This window comes from Pseudophryne corroboree, chromosome 1, assembly GCF_028390025.1.
Source record: "Pseudophryne corroboree isolate aPseCor3 chromosome 1, aPseCor3.hap2, whole genome shotgun sequence".
NCBI lineage: Eukaryota > Metazoa > Chordata > Amphibia > Anura > Myobatrachidae > Pseudophryne > Pseudophryne corroboree.
Genome location: NC_086444.1, coordinates 136,663,369 through 136,688,053, shown reverse-complemented (window position 1 = coordinate 136,688,053; position 24,685 = coordinate 136,663,369). Strand labels below are relative to the sequence as shown.

The window sequence follows — 24,685 nt, the reverse complement described above, 5'->3', positions numbered from 1 at the left end:
TATCCTGGCCCTAGTGGGGAAAGGATACTGCCTGAGAATTCTTTTTGGGAAACTGCAGTCTCTTGTCTGGAGATTCCCGCTCTTTTTCATCATGAGAGGAGGGAAATTTACCTCAGCTTCCCCTTAAACATGTGTACCCTTGTGTCAGGGACAGATGAGTCATCAGTGATATGCAAATCATCTTTTATTACAATAATCATATATTGAATACTTTTCTGCCATTTTGGCTGTAACTTTCCATTATCGTAGTCGACACTGGAGTCAAACTACGTGTCGATATCAGTGTCTATTATTTTGGATAGTGAGCATTGAGAGACTCTAAAGGTCTCTGCGACATAGGGACAGACATGGGTAGATTTCCTGTCTGTTCTCTAATCTTTTGTGCAATAAATTCACCTTAGCACTTAATTACACATATCCAAACAGGTGTCGGCGTTGTCGACGGAGACACCCTCTCACACACATATTTGCTCCATCTCCTCCTTAGGGGAGCCTTTTGCCTCAGACATGTCGACACACACGTACCGACACACCGCACACTCAGGGAATGCTCATCTGAAGACAATTCCCCCATAAGGCCCTTTGGAGAGACAGAGAGAGAGTATGCCAGCACACACCCCAGCGCTATTAACCCAGGAATAACACAGTAACTTAATGTTAACCCAGTAGCTGCTGTTTATATTGATTTTTGCGCATAATTATGTGCCCCCCTCTCTTTTTACCCTCTTCTACCGTGTAACTGCAGGGGAGAGACTGGGGAGCTTCCTCTCAGCGGTGCTGTGGAGAAAAACATGGCGCTGGTGAGTGCTGAGGAAGAAGCCCCGCCCCCTCGACGGCGGGCTTCTGTCCCGCTTTCATGTACAATTTTGGCGGGGGCTCATACATATATACAGTGCCCAACTGTATATTATGCAAACTTTTGCCAAAGAGGTCTCTAATTGCTGCCCAGGGCGCCCCCCCCCCACCTGTGCCCTGCACCCTTACAGTGACCGGAGTATGTGGGTGTAGTGTGGGAGCAATGGCGCACAGCTGCAGTGCTGTGCGCTACCTCATATGAAGACTGGAGTCTTCTGCCGCCGATTTCGAAGTCTTCTTGCTTCTTTCACCCGGCTTCTGTCTTCCGGCTCTGCGAGGGGGATCGGACGACAAAGGGTGAGATCCTGTGTACGATCCCTCTGGAGCTAATGGTGTCCAGTAGCCTAAGAAGCAGGACCTATCTTCAGAGAGTAGGGCTGCTTCTCTCCACTCAGTCCCACGATGCAGGGAGTCTGTTGCCAGCAGAGCTCCCTGAAAATAAAAAACCTAACAAAATACTTTCTTATAGCAAGCTCAGGAGAGCTCACTAAGTAGCACCCAGCTCGTCCGGGCACAGATTCAAACTGAGGTCTGGAGGAGGGACATAGAGGGAGGAGCCAGAGCACACCAGTATCCAAATTCTTTCTTAGAGTGCCCTGTCTCCTGCGGAGCCCGTCTATTACCCATGGTCCTTACGGAGTCCCCAGCATCCACTAGGACGTTAGAGAAACATATATATATATATATATATCCACCTCTCACAGAGCAACATGGCTATTATATTTTATATATATTATATATCAGGGGTGTCTATCATTCATCGCTCACACACAAAAAAGTGAAGTCCTTATCTAGACACTAGTCTATGAGGCCTATTCAGGATGCTTATTTTCCTGGGGGGGAAAAAATGCAGAAACGAGTGTTTCCGAATTTTTTACATAAAACTTTGCTGAATAGCATGGTTAACGGAGAAGATAACTGAATTATCTTCTCTGTTCACAGCCATCTCACTGAATATCACACAGTAGAGACCGCTCCATTGACCTCTATTGTGGTTTAACATTTTATGCTATTCAACAAGCATAAAAAGTTAAACTTCCCGAAAAATATTTATATAACACCATTTTAGAATAGCGTTATATAAAAAAAAAATCCTTACTTTTGACCAAAAATACAGGGACAGAGGGAATTTTTCCCATCACTCCCTGCAGGATATTATGACAAGCAGCAATTAGGCTATCAATTGCCGCTTGTTATACTGCAGACTTAATGTGCATAGGAGGCTATTTGCACTGTTCAGTAAAAATGACTGAGCATGCGCAGAGTGAAAAAATAAGAATTTACTCACCGGTAATTCTATTTCTCATAGTCCGTAGTGGATGCTGGGGACTCCGTAAGGACCATGGGGATTAGCGGCTCCGCAGGAGACTGGGCACAACTATAAAGAAAGCTTTTAGACTACTGGTGTGCACTGGCTCCTCCCACTAAGACCCTCCTCCAGACCTCAGTTAGGATACTGTGCCCGGAAGAGCTGACACAATTAGGAAGGATTTTGAATCCCGGGTAAGACTCATACCAGCCACACCAATCACACCGTATAACTCGTGATACAATACCCAGTTAACAGCATGATAACAACTGAGCCTCTCAACAGATAGCTCAACAAAAACCCTTTAGTTAAGCAATAACTATATACAAGTATTGCAGACAATCCGCACTTGGGACGGGCGCCCAGCATCCACTACGGACTATGAGAAAATAAGAATTTACTTACCGATAATTCTATTTCTCAAAGTCCGTAGTGGATGCTGGGGACTCCGAAAGGACCATGGGGAATAGCGGCTCCGCAGGAGACTGGGCACAAAGTAAAAGCTTTAGGACTAGCTGGTGTGCACTGGCTCCTCCCCCTATGACCCTCCTCCAAGCCTCAGTTAGGATACTGTGCCCGGACGAGCGTACACAATAAGGAAGGATTTTGAATCCCGGGTAAGACTCATTACCAGCCACACCAATCACACCGTACAACTTGTGATCTGAACCCAGTTAACAGCATGATAACAGAAGGAGCCTCTGAAAAGATGGCTCACAACAACAATAACCCGATTTTTGTAACAATAACTATGTACAAGTAATGCAGACAATCCGCACTTGGGATGGGCGCCCAGCATCCACTACGGACTATGAGAAATAGAATTATCGGTAAGTAAATTCTTATTTTCTCGAACGTCCTAGTGGATGCTGGGGACTCCGAAAGGACCATGGGGATTATACCAAAGCTCCCAAACGGGCGGGAGAGTGCGGATGACTCTGCAGCACCGAATGAGAGAACTCCAGGTCCTCCTCAGCCAGGGTATCAAATTTGTAGAATTTAGCAAACGTGTTTGCCCCTGACCAAGTAGCTGCTCGGCAAGTTGTAAAGCCGAGACCCCTCGGGCAGCCGCCCAAGATGAGCCCACTTTCCGTGTGGAATGGGCTTTTACAGATTTTGGCTGTGGCAGGCCTGCCACAGAATGTGCAAGCTGAATTGTACTACAAATCCAACGAGCAATCGTCTGCTTAGAAGCAGGAGTACCCAGCTTGTTGGGTGCATACAGGATAAACAGCGAGTCAGATTTTCTGACTCCAGCCGTCCTGGAAACATATATTTTCAGGGCCCTGACTACGTCCAGCAACTTGGAATCCTCCAAGTCCCTAGTAGCCGCAGGCACCACAATAGGTTGGTTTAAGTGAAATGCTGAAAACACCTTAGGGAGAAATTGAGGACGAGTCCTCAATTCCGCCCTGTCCGAATGGAAAATCAGATAAGGGCTTTTACAGGATAAAGCCGCCAATTCTGACACGCGCCTGGCCCAGGCCAGGGCCAACAGCATGACCACTTTCCATGTGAGATATTTTAACTCCACAGATTTAAGTGGTTCAAACCAATGTGACTTTTGGAATCCAAAAAAAACTACATTGAGATCCCAAGTGCCACTGGAGGCACAAAAGGAGGCTGTATATGCAGTACCCCTTTTACAAACGTCTGAACTTCAGGGACTGAAGCTAGTTCTTTTTGGAAGAAAATTGACAGGGCCGAAATTTGAACCTTAATGGACCCCAATTTCAGGCCCATAGACACTCCTGTTTGCAGGAAATGTAGGAATCGACCCAGTCGAATTTCCACCGTCGGGCCTTACTGGCCTCGCACCACGCAACATATTTTCGCCAATTGCGGTGATAATGTTTTTGCGGTTACATCCTTCCTGGCTTTGATCAGGATAGGGATGACTTCATCCGGAATGCCCTTTTTCCTTCAGGATCCGGCGTTCAACCGCCATGCCGTCAAACGCAGCCGCGGTAAGTCTTGGAACAGACAGGGTCCTTGCTGGAGCAGGTCCCTTCTTAGAGGTAGAGGCCACGGATCCTCCGTGAGCATCTCTTGAAGTTCCGGTTACCAAGTCCTTCTTGGCCAATCCGGAGCCACGAATATAGTGCTTACTCCTCACCATCTTATCAATCTCAGTACCTTGGGTATGAGAGGCAGAGGAGGAAACACATACCCTGACTGGTACACCCACGGTGTTACCAGAGCGTCTACAGCTATTGCCTGAGGGTCCCTGTACCTGGCGCAATACCTGTCGAGTTTTTCCCAACGGTTTATAATCCTGTGGAAGACTTCTGGGTGAAGTCCCCACTCTCCCCGGGTGGAGGTCGTGCTGAGGAAGTCTGCTTCCCAGTTGTCCACTCCCGGAATGAATACTGCTGACAGTGCTATCCCATGATTTTCCGCCCAGCGAAGAATCCTTGCAGCTTCTGTCATTGCCCTTCTGCTTCTTGTGCCACCCTGTCTGTTTACGTGGGTGACTGCCGTGATGTTGTCCGACTGGATCAACACCGGCTGTCCTTGAAGCAAAGGTCTTGCTAAGCTTAGAGCATTGTAAATGTCCCTTAGCTTCAGGATATTTATGTGAAGTGATGTCTCCAGGCTTGACCATAAGTCCTGGATATTCCTTCCCTGTGTGACTGCTCCCCAGCCTCGCAGGCTGGCATCCGTGGTTACCAGGACCCAGTCCTGAATGCCGAATCTGCGGCCCTCTAGAAGATGAGCACTCTGCAACCACCACAGGAGGGACACCCTTGTCCTTGGTGACAGGGTTATCCGCTGATGCATCTGAAGATGCGACCCGGACCATTTGTCCAGCAGGTCCCACTGGAAAGTTCTTGCGTGGAATCTGCCGAATGGGATTGCTTCGTAGGAAGCCCCCATTTTACCCAGAACCCTTGTGCATTGATGCACTGAGACTTGGCTCGGTTTGAGGAGGTTCCTGACTAGCTCGGATAACTCCCTGGCTTTCTCCTCCGGGAGAAACACCTTTTTCTGGACTGTGTCCAGGATCATCCCTAGGAACAGAAGACACGTCGACGGAACCAGCTGCGATTTTGGAATATTGAGAATCCAATCGTGCTGCCGCAACACTATCTGAGATAGTGCTACACCAACCTCCAACTGTTCCCTGGATCTTACCCTTATCAGGGAATCGTCCAAGTAAGGGATAACTAAAATTCCCTTCCTTCGAAGGAACATCATCATTTCGGCCATTACCTTGGTAAAGACCCGGGGTGCCGTGGACCATCCCTACGGCAGCGTCTGAACTGATAGTGACAGTTCTGTACCATAAACCTGAGGTACCCTTGGTGAGAAGGGTAAATTTTGACATGAAGGTAAGCATCCTTGATGTCCCGAGACATCATGTAGTCCCCTTCTTCCAGGTTCGCAATCACTGCTCTGAGTGACTCAATCTTGAATTTGAACCTCTGTATGTAAGTGTTCAAAGATTTTAGATTTTAGAATCGGTCTCACCGAGCCGTCTGGCTTCGGTACCACAATAGTGTGGAATAATACCCCGTTCCCTGTTGCAGGAGGGGTACCTTGATTATCACCTGCTGGGAATACAGCTTGTGAATGGCTTCCAAAACTGCCTCCCTGTCAGAGGGAGACGTCGGTAAAGTCGACTTTTGGAAACGGCGAGGGGGAGACGTCTCGAATTCCAATATGTACCCCTGAGATATTACCTGAAGGATCCAGGGGTCTACTTGCGAGTGAGCCCACTGCGCACTGAAATTCATTGAGAACGGGCCCCCACCGTGCCTGAGCTTGTAAAGCCCTAGCGTCATACTGAGGGCTTGGCAGAGGCTGGAAAGGGTTTCTGTTCCTGGGAACTGGCTGATCTCTGCAGCCTTTTTCCTCTCCCTCTGTCACGAGCAGAAAAGAGGAACCTTTTGTCCGCTTGCCAACAAAGGACTGCGCCTGATAATACGGCGTCTTATTTTGAGAGGCGACCTGGGGTACAAACGTGGATTTCCCAGCTGTTGCCGTGGCCACCATGTCTAAAAGACCGACCCCAAATGTCCCCTTTCAAAGGTAATACTTCCAAATGACGTTTGGAATCCGCATCACCTGACCATTTTACTGGTAGAATTGGACAACGCACTTATACTTGATGCCAGTCGGCAATTATTCCGCTGTGCATCATGCATATATAGAAATGCATCTTTTAAATGCTCTATAGGCAATAATATACTATCCTTATCTAGGATATCAATATTTCCAGTCAGGGAATCCGACCATGCCAACCCAGCACTGCACCTCCAGGCTGAGGCGATAGCTGGTCGCAGTATAACACCAGTATGTGTGTAAATACCTTTTTTTGGATACCCTCCTGCTTTCTATCAGCAGGATCCTTAAGGGCGGCCATCTCATGAGAGGGTAGAGCCCTTGTTCTTACAAGCGTGTGAGCGCCTTATCCCCCCTAGGGGGTGTTTCCCAATGCATCCTAACCTCTGGCGGGAAAGGGTATGCAGCCAATACTTTTTAAGAAATTATTAATTGTTATCGGGGGGAAACCCACGCATCATCACACATTTTATTTCTCAGATTCAGGAAAACTACAGGTAGTTTTTCCCTCACCGAACATAATACCCCTTTTTTGGTGGTACTCGCATTATCAGAAATGTATAAAACATTTTCCATTGTCTCAATCATGTAACGTGTGGCCCTACTGGAAATCACGGTTGTCTCTTCACCGTCGACACAGGAGTCAGTATCCGTGTCGGCGTCTGTATCTGCCATCTGCCTGACGGCCTATGAGACGTCTGGACAGGCACAAGCTGAGTAGCCGGCTGTCTCATGTCAACCACTGTTTTTTTATATAGAGCTGACACTGTCACGTAATTTTTAAACTTTTACTCTAAGCAGCTCAGGAGAGCCACCTAGATTGCACCCTTCTCGTTCGGGCACAAAATCTAACTGAGGCTTGGAGGAGGGTCATAGGGGGAGGAGCCAGTGCACACCAGCTAGTCCTAAAGCTTTTACTTTGTGCCCAGTCTCCTGCGGAGCCGCTATTCCCCATGGTCCTTTCGGAGTCCCCAGCATCCACTAGGACGTTAGAGAAATAGAATTACCGGTGAGTAAATTCTTATTTTCTCTAACGTCCTAAGTGGATGCTGGGGACTCCGTAAGGACCATGGAGATTATACCAAAGCTCCCAAACGGGCGGGAGAGTGCGGATGACTCTGCAGCACCGAATGAGAGAACTCAAGGTCCTCCTCAGCCAGGGTATCAAATTTGTAGAATTTTGCAAACGTGTTTGCCCCTGACCAAGTTGCAGCTCGGCAAAGTTGAAGAGCCGAGACCCCTCGGGCATCCGCCCAAGAAGAGCCCACTTTCCTCGTGGAATAGGCTTTCACTGATTTAGGATGCGGCAGTCCAGCCGCAGAATGTGCAAGCTGAATCGTACTACAGATCCAGCGAGCAATAGTCTGCTTAGAAGCAGGTGCACCCAACTTGTTGGGCGCATACAGGATAAAGAGCGAGTCAGTCTTTCTGACTCCAGCTGTCCTGGAAACATAGATTTTCAGAGCCCTGACTACGTCCAACAACTTGGAAGCCTCCAAGTCATTTGTAGCCGCAGGCACCACGATAGGTTGGTTCAGATGAAAAGCTGATACCACTTTGGGGAGAAACTGGGGACGAGTCCTCAATTCTGCCCTATCCATATGGAAAATCAGATAAGGGCTTTTAAATGACAAAGCCGCCAATTCTGAAACACGCCTGGCCGAAGCCAAGGCCAACAACATGACCACTTTCCACGTGAGATATTTCAAATCCACGGTTTTCAGTGGCTCAAACCAATGTGACTTTAGGAAATCCAACACCACGTTGAGATCCCAAGGTGCCACTGGAGGCACAAAAGGGGGCTGGATATGCAGCACTCCCTTAACAAAAGTCTGAACTTCAGGTAGTGAAGCCAATTCTCTCTGGAAGAAAATCGATAGAGCCGAAATCTGGACCTTAATGGAACCCAATTTAAAGCCCATAGTCACCCCTGACTGTAGGAAGTGCAGGAATCGGCCCAGCTGAAATTCTTCCGTTGGAGCCTTCCTGGCCTCACACCACGCAACATATTTTCGCCATATGCGGTGATAATGGTTTGCGGTTACTTCTTTCCTAGCTTTTATCAGCGTAGGAATGACTTCCTCCGGAATGCCCTTTTCCTTCAGGATCCGGTGTTCAACCGCCATGCCGTCAAACGCAGCCGCGGTAAGTCTTGGAACAGACAGGGCCCCTGCTGCAGCAGGTCCTGTCTGAGCGGAAGAGGCCATGGGTCCTCTGACATCATTTCTTGAAGTTCCGGGTACCAAGCTCTTCTTGGCCAATCCGGAACAATGAGTATAGTTCTTACTCCTCTTCTCCTTATTATCCTCAGTACCTTTGGTATAAGAGGAAGAGGAGTGAACACATAAACCGATCGGTACACCCACGGTGTTACCAGAGCGTCCAAAGCTATCGCCTGCGGGTCTCTCGACCTGGCGCAATATTTTTCTAGCTTTTTGTTTAGGCGGGACGCCATCATGTCCACCTGTGGTTTTTCCCACTGGTTTACAATCATTTGAAAGACTTCTGGATGAAGTCCCCACTCTCCCGGGTGGAGGTCGTGCCTGCTGAGGAAGTCTGCTTCCCAGTTGTCCACTCCCGGAATGAACACTGCTGACAGTGCTAACACGTGATTTTCCGCCCATCGGAGAATTCTTGTGGCTTCTGCCATCGCCGTCCTGCTTCTCGTGCCGCCCTGCCGATTTACATGGGCGACCGCCGTGATGTTGTCTGACTGGATCAGTACCGGCTGGTTTTGAAGCAGGGGTTTTGCCTGACTTAGGGCATTGTAAATGGCCCTTAGTTCCAGAATATTTATGTGCAGGGAAGTCTCCTGACTTGACCATAGTCCTTGGAAGTTTCTTCCCTGTGTGACTGCTCCCCAGCCTCGAAGGCTGGCATCCGTGGTCACCAGGACCCAGTCCTGTATGCCGAATCTGCGACCCTCCTGAAGATGAGCACTCTGCAGCCACCACAGCAGAGACACCCTTGTCCTTGGAGACAGGGTTATCAGATGATGCATCTGAAGATGCGATCCGGACCACTTGTCCAACAGGTCCCACTGAAAAGTTCTTGCATGAAACCTGCCGAATGGAATCGCTTCGTAGGAAGCTACCATTTTTCCCAGGATCCGCGTGCAATGATGCACCGACACCTGTTTTGGTTTTAGGAGGCCTCTGACTAGAGATGACAGCTCCTTGGCCTTTTCCTCCGGGAGAAACACTTTTCTCTGTTCTGTGTCCAGAACCATCCCTAGGAACTGCAGGCGTGTCGTAGGGACCAGCTGTGACTTTGGAATGTTTAGAATCCAGCCGTGCTGTTGTAGCACTTCCGGAGATAGTGCTACCCCTACCAACAACTGCTCTCTGGACCTCGCCTTTATCAGGAGATCGTCCAAGTACGGGATAATAAGATTTTACTTACCGATAAATCTATTTCTCATAGTCCGTAGTGGATGCTGGGGACTCCGTCAGGACCATGGGGAATAGCGGCTCCGCAGGAGACAGGGCACAAAAGCATACTTTTAGGATCACATGGTGTGTACTGGCTCCTCCCCCTATGACCCTCCTCCAAGCCTCAGTTAGGTACTGTGCCCGGACGAGCGTACACAATAAGGAAGGATCTTGAATCCCGGGTAAGACTCATACCAGCCACACCAATCACACCGTACAACTTGTGATTTGAACCCAGTTAACAGTATGATAACAATGAAGTAGCCTCTAAAAAAGATGGCTCACAACAATAATAACCCGATTTTTTTGTAACAATAACTATGTACAAGTAATGCAGACAATCCGCACTTGGGATGGGCGCCCAGCATCCACTACGGACTATGAGAAATAGATTTATCGGTAAGTAAAATCTTATTTTCTCTAACGTCCTAGTGGATGCTGGGGACTCCGTCAGGACCATGGGGATTATACCAAAGCTCCCAAACGGGCGGGAGAGTGCGGATGACTCTGCAGCACCGAATGAGAGAACTCCAGGTCCTCCTCAGCCAGGGTATCAAATTTGTAGAATTTAGCAAACGTGTTTGCCCCTGACCAAGTTGCAGCTCGGCAAAGTTGTAAAGCCGAGACCCCTCGGGCAGCCGCCCAAGATGAGCCCACCTTCCTTGTGGAATGGGCATTTACAGATTTTGGCTGTGGCAGGCCTGCCACAGAATGTGCAAGCTGAATTGTACTACAAATCCAACGAGCAATAGTCTGCTTAGAAGCAGGAGCACCCAGCTTCTTGGGTGCCTACAATATAAACAGCAAGTCAGACTTTCCGACTCCAGCCGTCCTGGAATTATATATATATATATATTTTCAGAGCCCTGACAACGTCTAGCAACTTGGAGTCCTCCAAGTCCCTAGTAGCCGCAGGCACCACAATAGGTTGTTTCAGGTGAAACGCTGACACCACCTTAGGAAGAAACTGGGGACGAGTCCGCAGTTCTGCTCTGTCCCGAATGGAAAATCAAATATGGGCTTTTGTAAGACAAAGCCGCCAATTTTGACAATCGCCTGGCCGAGGCCAGGGCCAACAGCATGGTCACTTTCCATGTGAGATATTTCAAATCCACAGATTTGAGTGGTTCAAACCAATATGATTTGAGGAATCCCAACACTACGTTGAGATCCCACGGTGCCACTGGAGGCACACAAGGGCTGTATATGCAATACTCCCTTGACAAACGTCTGGACTTCAGGAACTGAAGCCAATTCTTTCTGGAAGAAAATCTATAGGGCCGAAACTTGAACCTTAATGGACCCCAATTTGAGGCTCATAGACACTCCTGTTTGCAGGAAGTGCAGAAATCGACCTAGTTGAAATTTTTTTCGTGGGGCCTTCCTGGCCTCACCCACGCAACATATTTTTACCACATGTGGTGATAACGTTGTGCGGTCACCTCCTTCCTGGCTTTGACCAGGGTAGGTATGACCTCTTCCGGAATGCCTTTTCCCTTAGGATCCGGCGTTCAAACCGCCATGCCGTCAAACGCAGTCGCGGTAAGTCTTGGAACAGACAAGGTCCCTGCTGGAGCAGGTCCTTTCTTAAAGGCCGATGCCACGGTTCCTCTTGGAACAGACATGGTACTTGCTGAAAGCAAATCCCTTCTTAGCTCCCGAGGCCATTAGTCCTCTGTGAGCATCTCTTGAAGTTCCGGTTACCAAGTCCCTCTTGGCCAATCCGGAGCCACGAGTATAGTTCTTACTCCTCTATGTCTTATAATTCTCAATACCTTGGTTATGAGAAGCAGAGGAGGGAACACATACACCGACTGTTACACCCACGGTGTTACCAGGACGTCCACAGCTATCGCCTGAAGGTCTCGTGACCTGGCGCAATACCTGTCCCGTTTTGTTCGGGCGGGACGCCATCATGTCCACCTTTGGTCTTTCCCAACGGTTCACAATCATGCGGAAAACTTCCCGATGAAGTTCCCACTCTCCCGGGTGGAGGTCGTGCCTGCTGAGGAAGTCTGCTTCCCAGTCGTCCACTCCCGGAATGAACACTGCTGACAGTGCTATCACATGATTTTCCGCCTAGCGAAAAATCCTTGCAGTTTTGCCACTGCCCTCCTGCTTCTTGTGCCGCCCTTTCTGTTTACGTGGGCGACTGCCGTGATGTTATCCCACTGGATCAATACCGGCTGACCTTGAAGCAGAGGTCTTGCTAAGCTTAGAGCATTATAAATTTGCTCTTAGCTCCAGTATATTTATGTGGAGAGAATTCTCCAGACTTGATCACACTCCTTGTGTGACTGCTCCCCAGCCTCTCAGGCTGGCCTCCGTGGTCACGAGCATCCAATCCTGAATGCCGAATCTGCGGCCCTCTAGAAGATGAGCACTCTGTAATCACCACAGGAGAGACACCCTTGTCCTTGGATATAGGGTTATCCGCTGATGCATCTGAAGATGCGATCCGGACCATTTGTCCAGCAGATCCCACTGAAGAGTTCTTGCGTGAAATCTGCCGAATGGAAGCGCTTCGTAATAAGCCACCATTTTTACCAGGACTCTTGTGCAATGATGCACTGACACTTTTCCTGGTTTTAGGAGGATCCCGATTAGCTCGGATAACTCCCTGGCTTTCTCCTCTGGGAGAAACACCTTTTCCTGGACTGTGTCCAGAATCATCCCTAGGACCAGCAGACGTGTCGTCGGAACAACTGCGGTTTTGGAATATTTAGAATCCACCCGTGCTGTCGTAGAACTACTTGAGATAGTGCTACTCCGACCTCCAACTGTTCTCTGGACCTTGTTCTTATCAGGAGGTCGTCCATTTTCTTTGAAGACGAATCCTCCTTTCGGTCATTACCTTGGTAAGGACCCGGGGTGCCTTGGACAATCCAACGGCATCGTCTTGAAACTGATAGTGACAGTTCTGTACCACGAACCTGAGGTACCCTTGGTGAGAAAAGGCAAATTTTGGGACATGGAGGTAAGCATCCCTGATGTCCCGGGACACCATATAGTCCCCTTGTTCTTTGCTATCACTGCTCTGAGTGACTCCATCTGGATTTGAACCCTTGTAAGTGTTCAAATTTTTCAGATTTAGAATAGGTCTCACCTAGCCTTCAGTACCACCATATAGTGTGGAGTAATACCCCTTTCCTTGTTGTCGGAGGGGTAATTTTATTATCACCTGCTGGGAATACAGCTTGTGAATTGTTTTCAATACTGCCTCCCTGTCGGAGGGAGACATTGGTACAGCAGACTACAGGAACCTGCGAGGGGGGAAACCTCTCGACATTCCAATCTGTACCCCTTGGATACTACTTGTAGGATCCAGGGGTCCTGTACGGTCCCAGCGTCATGCTGAGAACTTGGTAGAAGCGGTGGAGGGCTTCTGTTCCTGGGAATGGGCTGCCTGCTGCAGTCTTCTTCCCTTTCCTCTATCCCTGGGCAGATATGACTCTTATAGGGACGAAAGGACTGAGGCTGAAAAGACGGTGTCTTTTTCTGCAGAGATGTGACTTAGGGTAAAAAACGGTGGATTTTCCAGCAGTTGCCCTGGCCACCAGGTCCCATGGACCGACCCCAAATAACTCCTCCCCTTTATACGGCAATACATCTTTGTGCCGTTTGGAATCTGCATCACCTGACCACTGTCGTGTCCATAAACATCTTCTTGCAGATATGGACATCGCATTTACTCTTGATGCCAGAGTGCAAATATCCCTCTGCGCATCTCGCATATATAGAAATGCATCCTTTAAATGCTCTATAGTCAATAAAATACTGTCCCTGTCAAAGGTATCAATATTTTTAGTCAGGGAATCCGACCAAGCCACCTCAGCTCTGCACATCCAGGCTGAGGCGATCGCTGGTCGCAGTATAACACCAGCATGTGTGTGTATACTTTTTAGGATATTTTTCAGCCTCCTATCAGCTGGCTCCTTAAGTACGGCCCTATCCGTAGATGGTACCGCCACTTGTTCTGATAAGCGTGTGAGCGCCTTATCCACCCTGAGGGGTGTTTCCCACCGCACCTTAACTTCTGGCGGGAAAAGGTATACCGCCAATAATTTTCTATCGGGGGAAACCCACGCATCATCACACACTTCATTTAATTTATCTGATTTAGGAAAAACTACAGGTAGTTTTTTCACCTCACATATAATACCCTTTTTTGTGGTACTTGGAGTATCAGAAATATGTAACACCTCCTTCATTGCCCTTAACGTGTGGCCCTAAAAGAAAATACGTTTGTTTCTTCACCGTCGACACTGAAATCAGTGTCCGTGTCTGGGTCTGTGTCGACCGACTGAGGTAAATGGGCATTTTACAGCCCCTGACGGTGTTTGAGACGCCTGGACAGATACTAATTTGTTCGCCGGCCCTCTCATGTCGTCAACCGGCTTGCAGCGTGTTGACATTGTCACGTAATTTCCATAAATAAGCCATCCATTCCGGTGTCGACTCCCTAGAGAGTGACATCACCATTACAGGCAATTTGCTCCGCCTCCTCACCAATATTTTCCTCATACATGTCGACACACACGTACCGACATACAGCACACACATAGGGAATGCTCTGATAGAGGACAGGACCCACTAGCCCTTTGGGGAGACAGAGGGAGAGTTTGCCAGCACACACCAAAACGCTATAATTATCCAGGGACAACCTTTATATAAGTGTTCCTCCCTTATAGCATTTTAATATATATACATATCGCCAAATCAGTGCCCCCCCTCTCTGTTTTAACCCTGTTTCTGTAGTGCAGTGCAGGGGAGAGCATGGGAGCCTTCCCACCAGCCTTTCTGTGAGGGAAAATGGCGCTGTGTGCGGAGGAGAATAGGCCCCGCCCCCTTTTCGGTGGGCTTCTTCTCCGGAGTTTTAGATATCTGGCAGGGGTTAAATACATCCATATAGCCTCAAGGGCTATATGTGATGTATTTTTCGCCATACAGGTATTATACATTGCTGCCCAGGGCGCCCCCCCCCCAGCGCCCTGCACCCTCCGTGACCGCTGTGTGAAGTGTGCTGACAACAATGGCGCACAGCTGCAGTGCTGTGCGCTACCTGATGAAGACTGAGAGTCTTCTGCCGCCTGGTTCCGGACCTCTTCATCTTCAGCGTCTGCAAGGGGGGTCGGCGGCGCGGCTCCGGGACGAACCCCAGGGCGAGCCCTGTATTCCGACTCCCTCTGGAGCTATGTCCAGTAGCCTAAGAATCCAATCCATCCTGCACGCAGGTGAGTTGAAAATCTCTCCCCTAAGTCCCTCGATGCAGTGAGCCTGTTGCCAGCAGGACTCACTGAAAATAAAGAACCTAAAAACTTTTTCTAAGTAACTCTTTAAGAGAGCCACCTAGATTGCACCCTTCTCGGCCGGGCACAAAAACCTAACTGAGGCTTGGAGGAGGGTCATAGGGGGAGGAGCCAGTACACACCATGTGATCCTAAAAGCTTGCTTTTGTGCCCTGTCTCCTGCGGAGCCGCTATTCCCCATGGTCCTGACGGAGTCCCCAGCATCCACTAGGACGTTAGAGAAAATTAAAACTCCCTTCCTTCGAAGGAGTATCATCATTTCCGCCATTACCTTGGTAAAGACCCTCGGAGCCGTGGAGAGACCGAACGGCAACGTCTGGAATTGGTAATGACAATCTTGTACCACAAACCTGAGGTACTTCTGGTGAGGATGGTAAATGGGGACATGTAGGTAAGCATCCTTGATGTCCAGCGATACCATGTAATCTCCCTCGTCCAGGCTTGCAATAACCGCCCTGAGCGATTCCATCTTGAACTTGAATTTTTTTATGTATGTGTTCAAGGATTTCAAATTTAAAATGGGTCTCACCGAACCGTCCGGTTTCGGTACCACAAACAGTGTGGAATAGTAACCCCGTCCTTGTTGAAGTAGGGGCACCTTGACTATCACCTGCTGGGAATACAGCTTGTGAATTGCCTCTAGCACAGCCTCCCTGTCCGAGGGAGTTGTTGGCAAGGCAGATTTGAGGAAACGGCGGGGGGGAGACGCCTCGAATTCCAGCTTGTACCCCTGAGATACTACTTGAAAGATCCAGGGATCCACCTGTGAGCGAGCCCACTGATCGCTGAAATTTTTGAGGCGGCCCCCCACCGTACCTGGCTCCGCCTGTGGAGCCCCACCGTCATGCGGCGGACTTGGAAGAAGCAGGGGAGGACTTTTGCTCCTGGGAACCAGCTGTTTGTTGCAGCCTTTTTCCCCTACCTCTGGACAGAAAGGACCCGCCTTTTCCTCGCCTGTTTTTCTGGGTCCGAAAGGACTGTACCTGATAAAACGGCGCTTTTTTAGGCTGTGAGGGAACATGGGGTAAAAATGCTGACTTCCCAGCTGTTGCTGTGGAAACGAGGTCCGAGAGACCATCCCCGAATAACTCCTCACCCTTATAAGGCAAAACTTCCATGTGCCTTTTGGAATCTGCATCCCCTGTCCACTGCCGAGTCCATAAGCCTCTCCTAGCAGAAATGGACAATGCACTTATTTTAGATGCCAGCCGGCAGATCTCCCTCTGTGCATCTCTCATGTATAAGACTGAGTCTTTTATATGCTCTATGGTTAGCAGAATAGTGTCCCTGTCTAGGGTGTCAATATTTTCTGACAGGGAATCTGACCATGCAGCGGCAGCACTGCACATCCATGCTGACGCAATAGCTGGTCTAAGTATAATGCCTGTGTGTGTATATATAGACTTCAGGATCGCCTCCTGCTTTCTATCCGCAGGCTCCTTCAGGGCGGCCGTATCCGGAGACGGAAGTGCCACCTTTTTAGACAAACGTGTGAGCGCTTTATCCACCCTAGGAGGTGTTTCCCAACGTGCCCTATCCTCTGGCGGGAAAGGGAACGCCATTAGTAATTTTTTTGAGATTATCAATCTTTTATCAGGGAAAGCCCACGCTTCTTCACACACTTCATTTAATTCTTCAGATGGGGGAAAAACTACGGGTAGTTTTTTCTCCCCAAACATAATACCCTTTTTAGTGGTACCTGGGTTTATATCTGAAATGTGTAACACCTCTTTCATTGCCTCAATCATGCAACGAATGGCCTTAGTGGACATTAGATTAGACTCATCGTCGTCGACACTGGTATCAGTATCCGTGTCGACATCTGCGTCTGCCATCTGAGGTAGCGGGCGTTTTAGAGCCCCTGATGGCCTTTGAGACACCTGGGCAGGCACGAGCTGAGAAGCTGGCTGTCCCGCAGTTGGCATGTCGTCAAATTTTTTGTGTAAGGAGTCGACACTCGCACGTAATTCCTTCCATAAAACCATCCACTCGGGTGTCTGCCCCGCAGGGGGTGACATCACTTCTATAGGCATCTGCTCCGCCTCCACATAATTTTCCTCCTCAAACATGTCGACACAGACGTACCGACACACCGCACACACACCGGGAATGCTCTAACAGAGGACAGGACCCACAGAAGCCCTTTGGGGAGACAGAGAGAGAGTATGCCAGCACACACCAGAGCGCTATATAATGCAGGGACTAACTGAATTATGTCCCCTATAGCTGCTATAATATTTACTGCGCCTAAATTTAGTGCCCCCCCTCTCTTATTTACCCTTTTCTGTAGTGTAGACTGCAGGGGAGAGCCAGGGAGCTTCCTTCCAGCGGAACTGTGAGGGAAAAATGGCGCCAGTGTGCTGAGAGAGATAGCTCCGCCCCTTTTTCGCTGACTATTCTTCCGCTTTTTTAAGGATTCTGGCAGGGGTAATTATCACATATATAGCCTCTGGGGCTATATATTGTGATTGTTTTGCCAGCCAAGGTGTTTTTATTGCTGCTCAGGGCGCCCCCCCCCCAGCGCCCTGCACCCTCAGTGACCGGAGTGTGAAGTGTGTATGAGAAGCAATGGCGCACAGCTGCAGTGCTGTGCGCTACCTTGGTGAAGACAGTAGTCTTCATGCCGCCGATTTTCCGGACTTCTTCTTGCTTCTGGCTCTGTAAGGGGGACGGCGGCGCGGCTCCGGGACCGAACACCAAGGCCAGTTCCATGCGGTCGATCCCTCTGGAGCTAATGGTGTCCAGTAGCCTAAGAAGCCCAAGCTAGCTGCAAGCAGGTAGGTTCGCTTCTTCTCCCCTTAGTCCCTCGTTGCAGTGAGCCTGTTGCCAGCAGGTCTCACTGTAAAATAAAAAACCTAAAATATACTTTCTTTCTAAGAGCTCAGGAGAGCCCCTAGTGTGCATCCAGCTCGGCCGGGCACAAAAATCTAACTGAGGCTTGGAGGGGGGTCATAGTGGGAGGAGCCAGTGCACACCAGGTAGTCTAAAAGCTTTCTTTTAGTTGTGCCCAGACTCCTGCGGAGCCGCTATTCCCCATGGTCCTTTCGGAGTTCCCAGCATCCACTAGGACGTTAGAGAAATATAGATTTCAGGATAGCCTCCTGTTTTCTATCAGCAGATTCCTTCAGGGCGGCCGTATCCGGAGACGGTAGTGCCACCTTCTTTGACAAGCGTGTGAGCGCTTTATCCACCCTAGGGGATATTTCCCAGCGTGACCTATCCTCTGGCGGGAAAGGGTACGCCATTAGTAACCTCTTAGAAATTACCAGCTTTTTATCAGGGGAAGCCCACGCTTCTTCACACACTTCATTTAATTCTTCAGACGGAGGAAAAGCTACAGGTAGTTTTTTCTCTCCAAACATTATACCCTTTTTTGTGGTACCGGGTGTAACATCAGAAATGTGCAACACATTTTTCATTGCCTCAATCATGTAACGTGTGGCCCTACTGGAAGTTACATTAGTCTCATCGTCGTCGACACTGGAGTCAGTATCCGTGTCGACATCTGTGTCAACCATCTGAGGTAGCGGGCGTTTCAGAGCCCCTGATGGTTTTTGAGACGCTTGGGCAGGCACAGGCTGAGAAGCCAGCTGTCCCACATTTGGTATGTCGTCGAACCTTTTATGTAAGGAGTCGACACTATCACGTACTTCCTTCCACAGCACCATCCACTCAGGTGTCGACCCCGCAGGGGGTGACATCACATTTACAGGCATCTGCTCCGCCTCCACATAAGCCTCCTCATCAAACATGTCGACACAGCCGTACCGACACACCGCAAACACACAGGGAATGCTCTGACAGAGGACAGGACCCCACAAAGCCCTTTGGAGAGACAGAGAGAGAGTATGCCAGCACACACCAGAGCGCTATATAACACTGGGATCCCACTATCAATGAGTGTTTTCCCTATAGCTGCTTATAATATCTATATTGCGCCTAAAATTAGTGCCCCCCCTCTCTTTTTTACCCTTCTGTAGTATTCAGACTGCAGGGGAGAGCCAGGGAGCTTCCTTCCAGCGGAACTGTGAGGGAAAAATGGCGCCAGTGTGCTGAGGGAGAAGCCCCGCCCCCTTTTCGGCGGACTTTCTCCCGCTTTTTCTGTAATACTGGCAGGGGTAATTTTACATCTATATAGCCTCTAGGACTATATATGATGTATATTTTGCCAACCAAGGTGTTATTTATTGCCCTCAGGGCGCCCCCCCCCAGCGCCCTGCACCCATCAGTGACCGAAGTGTGAGGTGTACATGAGGAGCAATGGCGCACAGCTGCAGTGCTGTGCGCTACCTTGGTGAAGACCGAAGTCTTCTGCCGCCGATTTTCCGGACCTGCTTCGTGCTTCTGGCTCTGTAAGGGGGCCGGCGGCGCGGCTCCGGGAACGAACACCAAGGTCGGGTCCTGCGGTCGATCCCTCTGGAGCTAATGGTGTCCAGTAGCCTAAGAAGCCCAAACTACCACCTGTTAGGTAGGTTCGCTTCTTCTCCCCTTAGTCCCTCGCTGCAGTGAGTCTGTTGCCAGCAGATCTCACTGAAAATAAAAAACCTAAATATACTTTCTTTCTAGGTGCTCAGGAGAGCCCCTAGTGTGCATCCAGCTCAGCCGGGCACAAGAATCTAACTGAGGTCTGGAGGAGGGTCTTAGTGGGAGGAGCCAGTGCACACCAGTAGTCTAAAAGCTTTCTTTATAGTTGTGCCCAGTCTCCTGCGGAGCCGCTAATCCCCATGGTCCTTACGGAGTCCCCAGCATCCACTTAGGACGTTAGAGAAACAGAAGTTTTTTTTTTAATTCCAAAAACAAAGCCTTCTAGAACTTTGCAGAAACAACTGTTACCGCAACCGCTGTTTCTGTGAAGATTTATGCCGAATAGCATTATAATAAAAAAAAAAAAAAAAAAGTGTTAACTTTTTTTTCCCCCGCAACGATATTGCCCGATAATGATCGGGGCAATATCGACATTATTGTTGAATAGACCCCTATAGGTGAAATATCTGTTTTTAAAATCTCTTATTGAAGTCCCCTTTTCTCCAGTCTTTTGGGCAAAGCAACCAATCAGCTTCTGTTATTTATCTAGCAGTCTTTGAAATTACAGCTAGGATCTGACAGGCTGCTTTGGAAAGCTTCTCCACTTAACCACACGCCAAAGGTTGAGACATCTCCCTCTGTATGTTTTAGCCTGAATTCATCACCTGTGTATTTTGATGTAAACGTCTATTGACGTTTGGGGCAAAATGTAATAGCCTGCGAGCTGCCGTAGGTGCCGGACTTTGTTCAACTCTGCCCCCCCCCCCCCCCCCACTCCCTTTTATTACAGCGGCAATAATTTACAATGCATAACCAGGTTGCGCAAGAACCTCTCATAGATTGGTTTTAAAGACAGCTCACTTTGCACTAAACATTTAGAGATGTAGATATGCCTAACATATATGCTGCCAAACAACCAATATTTTTTATTTATTTTTTATTTATTTATTTGGGGGGAATAAATAGTTAGAATATTTTTTATTATAAAACATGCTGACACCTGCCTACACCTGTCACAAATGCCTTGATCAATGGAAAGTTCTGATGTGATCACTTCAGAGCTTAGGGAATCTTCTCTGATATACACTATACCCATCCGTGGACTTTATTAACCTGTATAATAGTACTTGGTCTATGATCCTTTAATTACTGCATGGGCTCTAGTATCCTTACTGTTTAATGCAGGGAATGCTCCATATACTGTATTGCTGAATTTCTACATTAGTGCTGATAATGGGTCATTCAATACGGAGAGGTACCGCAAACAACTTACTTTGTGCCTTTCACCTTTGGCAGCTTAGTCTCTTCCTCCGGAGAGTCGTTTTTCAGCTGTTTTATTACTCTTGGAACTATATCATCGAAGGGATTAAACAGCACCTGCAGGGGAAAAGACATACAGTGTAGCAGGTTTTTATTTCTTAACAGTAACAGCCAAGAGTAAGCAAAATAGAGTTTTATAAGCATCAACATTTTCTGCAAGCCTTTTAAGAAGAAACATCAGACTGTTAGTTATTAAAGTGATCTGTGAGAAAAATATATAATGGTGGTAATGACTGAATTCAATTGGTTAGATCAGTGGTTTCCAAACTTTTTTGAATCACGGCGCCCTAGAATATCAGAATTTTTTTCACAGCACCACTAGGCCAAAAATTTCTTATTGAGAAATTTAGAAAGAAATAATAAGAATTTACTCACCGGTAATTCTATTTCTCGTAGTCCGTAGTGGATGCTGGGTACTCCGTAAGGACCATGGGGTATAGACGGGCTCCGCAGGAGACTGGGCACTCTTAAAAGAAAGATTAGGTACTATATCTGGTGTGCACTGGCTCCTCCCTCTATGCCCCTCCTCCAGACCTCAGTTAGGGAAACTGTGCCCGGAAGAGCTGACATTACTAGGAAAGGATTTGGAATCCAGGTTAAGACTCATACCAGCCACACCAATCACACCGTACAACTCGTGATAACTATACCCAGTTAACAGTATGAACAATAACTGAGCCTCTCTCAACAGATGGCTCATACAATAACCCTTTAGTTAAGCAATAACTATATACATGTATTGCAGAGAGTCCGCACTTGGGACGGGCTCCCAGCATCCACTACGGACTACGAGAAATAGAATTACCGGTGAGTAAATTCTTATTTTCTCTGACGTCCTAGTGGATGCTGGGTACTCCGTAAGGACCATGGGGATTATACCAAAGCTCCCAAACGGGCGGGAGAGTGCGGATGACTCTGCAGCACCGAATGAGCAAACTCAAGGTCCTCCTCAGCCAGGGTATCAAACTTGTAGAATTTTGCAAAAGTGTTTGAACCCGACCAAGTAGCAGCTCGGCAAAGTTGTAAAGCCGAGACCCCTCGGGCAGCCGCCCAAGAAGAGCCCACCTTCCTCGTGGAATGGGCTTTTACTAATTTAGGATGCGGCAGTCCAGCCGCAGAATGTGCAAGCTGAATCGTGCTACAGATCCAGCGAGCATAAGTCTGCTTTGAAGCAGGAGCACCCAGCTTGTTGGGTGCATGCAGGATAAATAGCGAGTCAGTTTTTCTGACTCTAGCCGTCCTGGAAACATAAAGTTTCAGGGCCCGGACTACGTCCAGCAACTTGGAATCCTCCAAGTCCCTAGTAGCCGCAGGCACCACAATAGGTTGGTTCAAATGAAACGATGATACCACCTTAGGGAGAAATTAGGGACGAGTCCTCCATTCTGCCCTTTCCATATGGAAGATCAGATATGGGCTTTTACATGACAAAGCCGCCAATTCTGACACACGCCTAGTCCAAGCTAAGGCCAAAAGCATAACCACTTTCCACGTGAGATATTTTAGCTCCACGGTCTTAAGTGGCTCAAACCAGTGGGATTTTAGGAATCCAACACACGTTAAGATCCCAAGGTGCCACTGGAGGCACAAAAGGGGCTGAATATGCAGCACCCCTGTAACAACGTCCGAACTTCAGGCAGTGAAGCCAGTTCTTTTTGAGAGAAAAAGGGATAGGGCCGAAATCTTGGCCTTTATGGATCCTAATTTTAGGCCCATAGTCACTCCTGACTGTAGGAAGTGCAGGAATCGACCCCCCTGGAATTCCTCTGTAGGGCCTTCCCAGCCACACACCAAGCAACCTATTTTCGCCATATACAGTGAAAAAGTATTGCTGTCACTGTCTTTCCTAGCCTTTATCAGCGTAGGAATAACTGCATCCGGAATGCCCTTTTCCGCTAGGATCCGGCGTTCAACCGCCATGCCGTCCAACGCAGCCGCGGTAAGTCTTGGATCAGACAGGGTCCCTGTTGCAACATGTCCTGACTGAGAGGCAGAGGCCATGGGTCCTCTGAGAGCATTTCTTGCAGTTCCGGGTACCGAGTCCTTCTTGGCCAATCCGGAGCAAAGAATATTGTTCACACTCCTCCGTTTATTACAATTCTCAGCCCTTGGGTCTGAGAGGAAGAGGAGGGAATATATAGACCGACTGGAACACCCACGGTGTTACTAGTGCGACCACAGCTATCGCCTGAGAGTCCCTTGACCCAGCGTAAAACCTTTTTTATCTTTTTATTGAGGTGGGACGCCATGTAGTCCACCTGAGGCAGTTTCCATCAATTTGCAAAACTGCGTGAAGACTTCCTGATGAAGTCACCACTTTCCCGGGTGGAGGTCGTGTCCACTCCCGGAATGAACACTGCTGACAGTGCGCTTACTTGATTCTCCGCCCAGCGAAGAATTCTGGTGGCTTCTACCCTCGCCACCCTGCTCCTTGTGCCGCCCTGGCGGTTTACATGAGCCCCTGCGGTCTGACTGGATCAGAACCGGTTGGTCGCGAAGCAGGAACTCCGCTTGACTTAGGGCGTTGTATATGGCCCTTAGTTCCAGGATATTGATGTGAAGGCAAGTCTGTTGGCTTGACCACAAACCTTGGAATTTTCTTCCCTGTGTAACTGCCCCCCACCCTCGGAGGCTTGCATCCGTGGTCACCAGGACCCAGTCCTGAATGCCGAATCTGCGGCCCTCGAGAAGGTGAGCACTCCGCAGCCACCACAGGAGAGACACCCTGGCCCTGGGGGATAGGGTGATTAACCGATGCATCTGAAAATGTGATCCGGACCACTTGTCCAGTAAGTTCCATTGTCCTTGCATGGAACCAGCCGAAGGGGATGGCCTCGTATGATGCCATCATCCTTCCCAGGACTCGAGTGCAGTGATGCCCTGACACCTGTTTTGTTTTCAGTGGATTCCTGACCAGTGTCATAAGCTCCTGAGCTCTCTCTATCGGGAGATAAACCCTCTTCTGGTCTGTGTCTAGGATCATGCCTAGGCGAGGCAGATGAGCTGTAGGAACCAACTGCGACTTCGGAATATATAGAATCCAGTCGTGTTGCAGTTTCACTTCCAGAGAAGGTGATACGCTGTCCAGCAACTGCTCTCTTGATCTCGCTTTTATGAGGAGATCATCCAAGTATGTGATAATAGTGACACCTTGCTTCCGCAGGAGCACCATCATATCCGCCATTACCTTGGTGAAATTGGTAATGACAACCCCGTACCGCAATTCTGAGGTACGCCTGATGAGGTGGATAAATGGGGACACGAAGGTATGCATCCCTTATGTCCCGATTCATTTCAGGCTTGCAATGACCGCTCTTAGCGATTCCATCTTGAACCTGAACCTTTTCAGGTATATGTTCAGGGATTTTAATACAATATGGGTCTAACCGAACCGTCTGGTTTCGGGATTATAACATGGTCGAATAATAACACCCTCTTGTTGAAGGAGGGGACCCTTGACCACCACCTGTTGAAGATACAATTTACGAATTGCAGTTAACACTGGCTCCCTCTCTTGGGGGGAAGCCCGCCGGGTCCTCGGTGAGGGGGCATCTTCTCACAGTCCAGCCTGTATCTCTGCGATACAATATCTATTGCCCAGGGATCTAACAGGGAGTGAACCCACTTGTGGCTGAACTTACGAAGGCGTGTCCCCACCGGGCCTAGCTCCGCCTGTGGAGCCCAAGCGACATGCGGTGGATTTTTGTAGAGGCCGGGGAGGACTTCTGTTCCTGGGGACTAGCTGTGTTGTACAGCTTCTTTCCTCTGCCCCCGGCCCTGACAAGAAAGGACGCACCTCAGACTTTCTTGTTTCTTAATTCGAAAAGCTGCATTTAATAATGTCGTGCTTTCCTAGGCTGTGCAGGAATATA

At 48.8% G+C, this 24,685-nt stretch overlaps 1 protein-coding gene across 2 annotated transcripts in view; it reads right to left on the bottom strand.

Annotated features, from left to right (window-relative positions):
* CWC27 (CWC27 spliceosome associated cyclophilin) overlaps positions 1–24,685 on the bottom strand; it is a 643,952-nt gene that overhangs the window by 489,657 nt on the left and 129,610 nt on the right. For both annotated transcript variants that reach the window (XM_063963134.1, XM_063963139.1), the window contains exon 6: positions 20,767–20,870. In XM_063963134.1, coding sequence (XP_063819204.1) covers positions 20,767–20,870 — 104 coding nt within the window. The remainder of the gene's footprint in view (positions 1–20,766; positions 20,871–24,685) is intronic.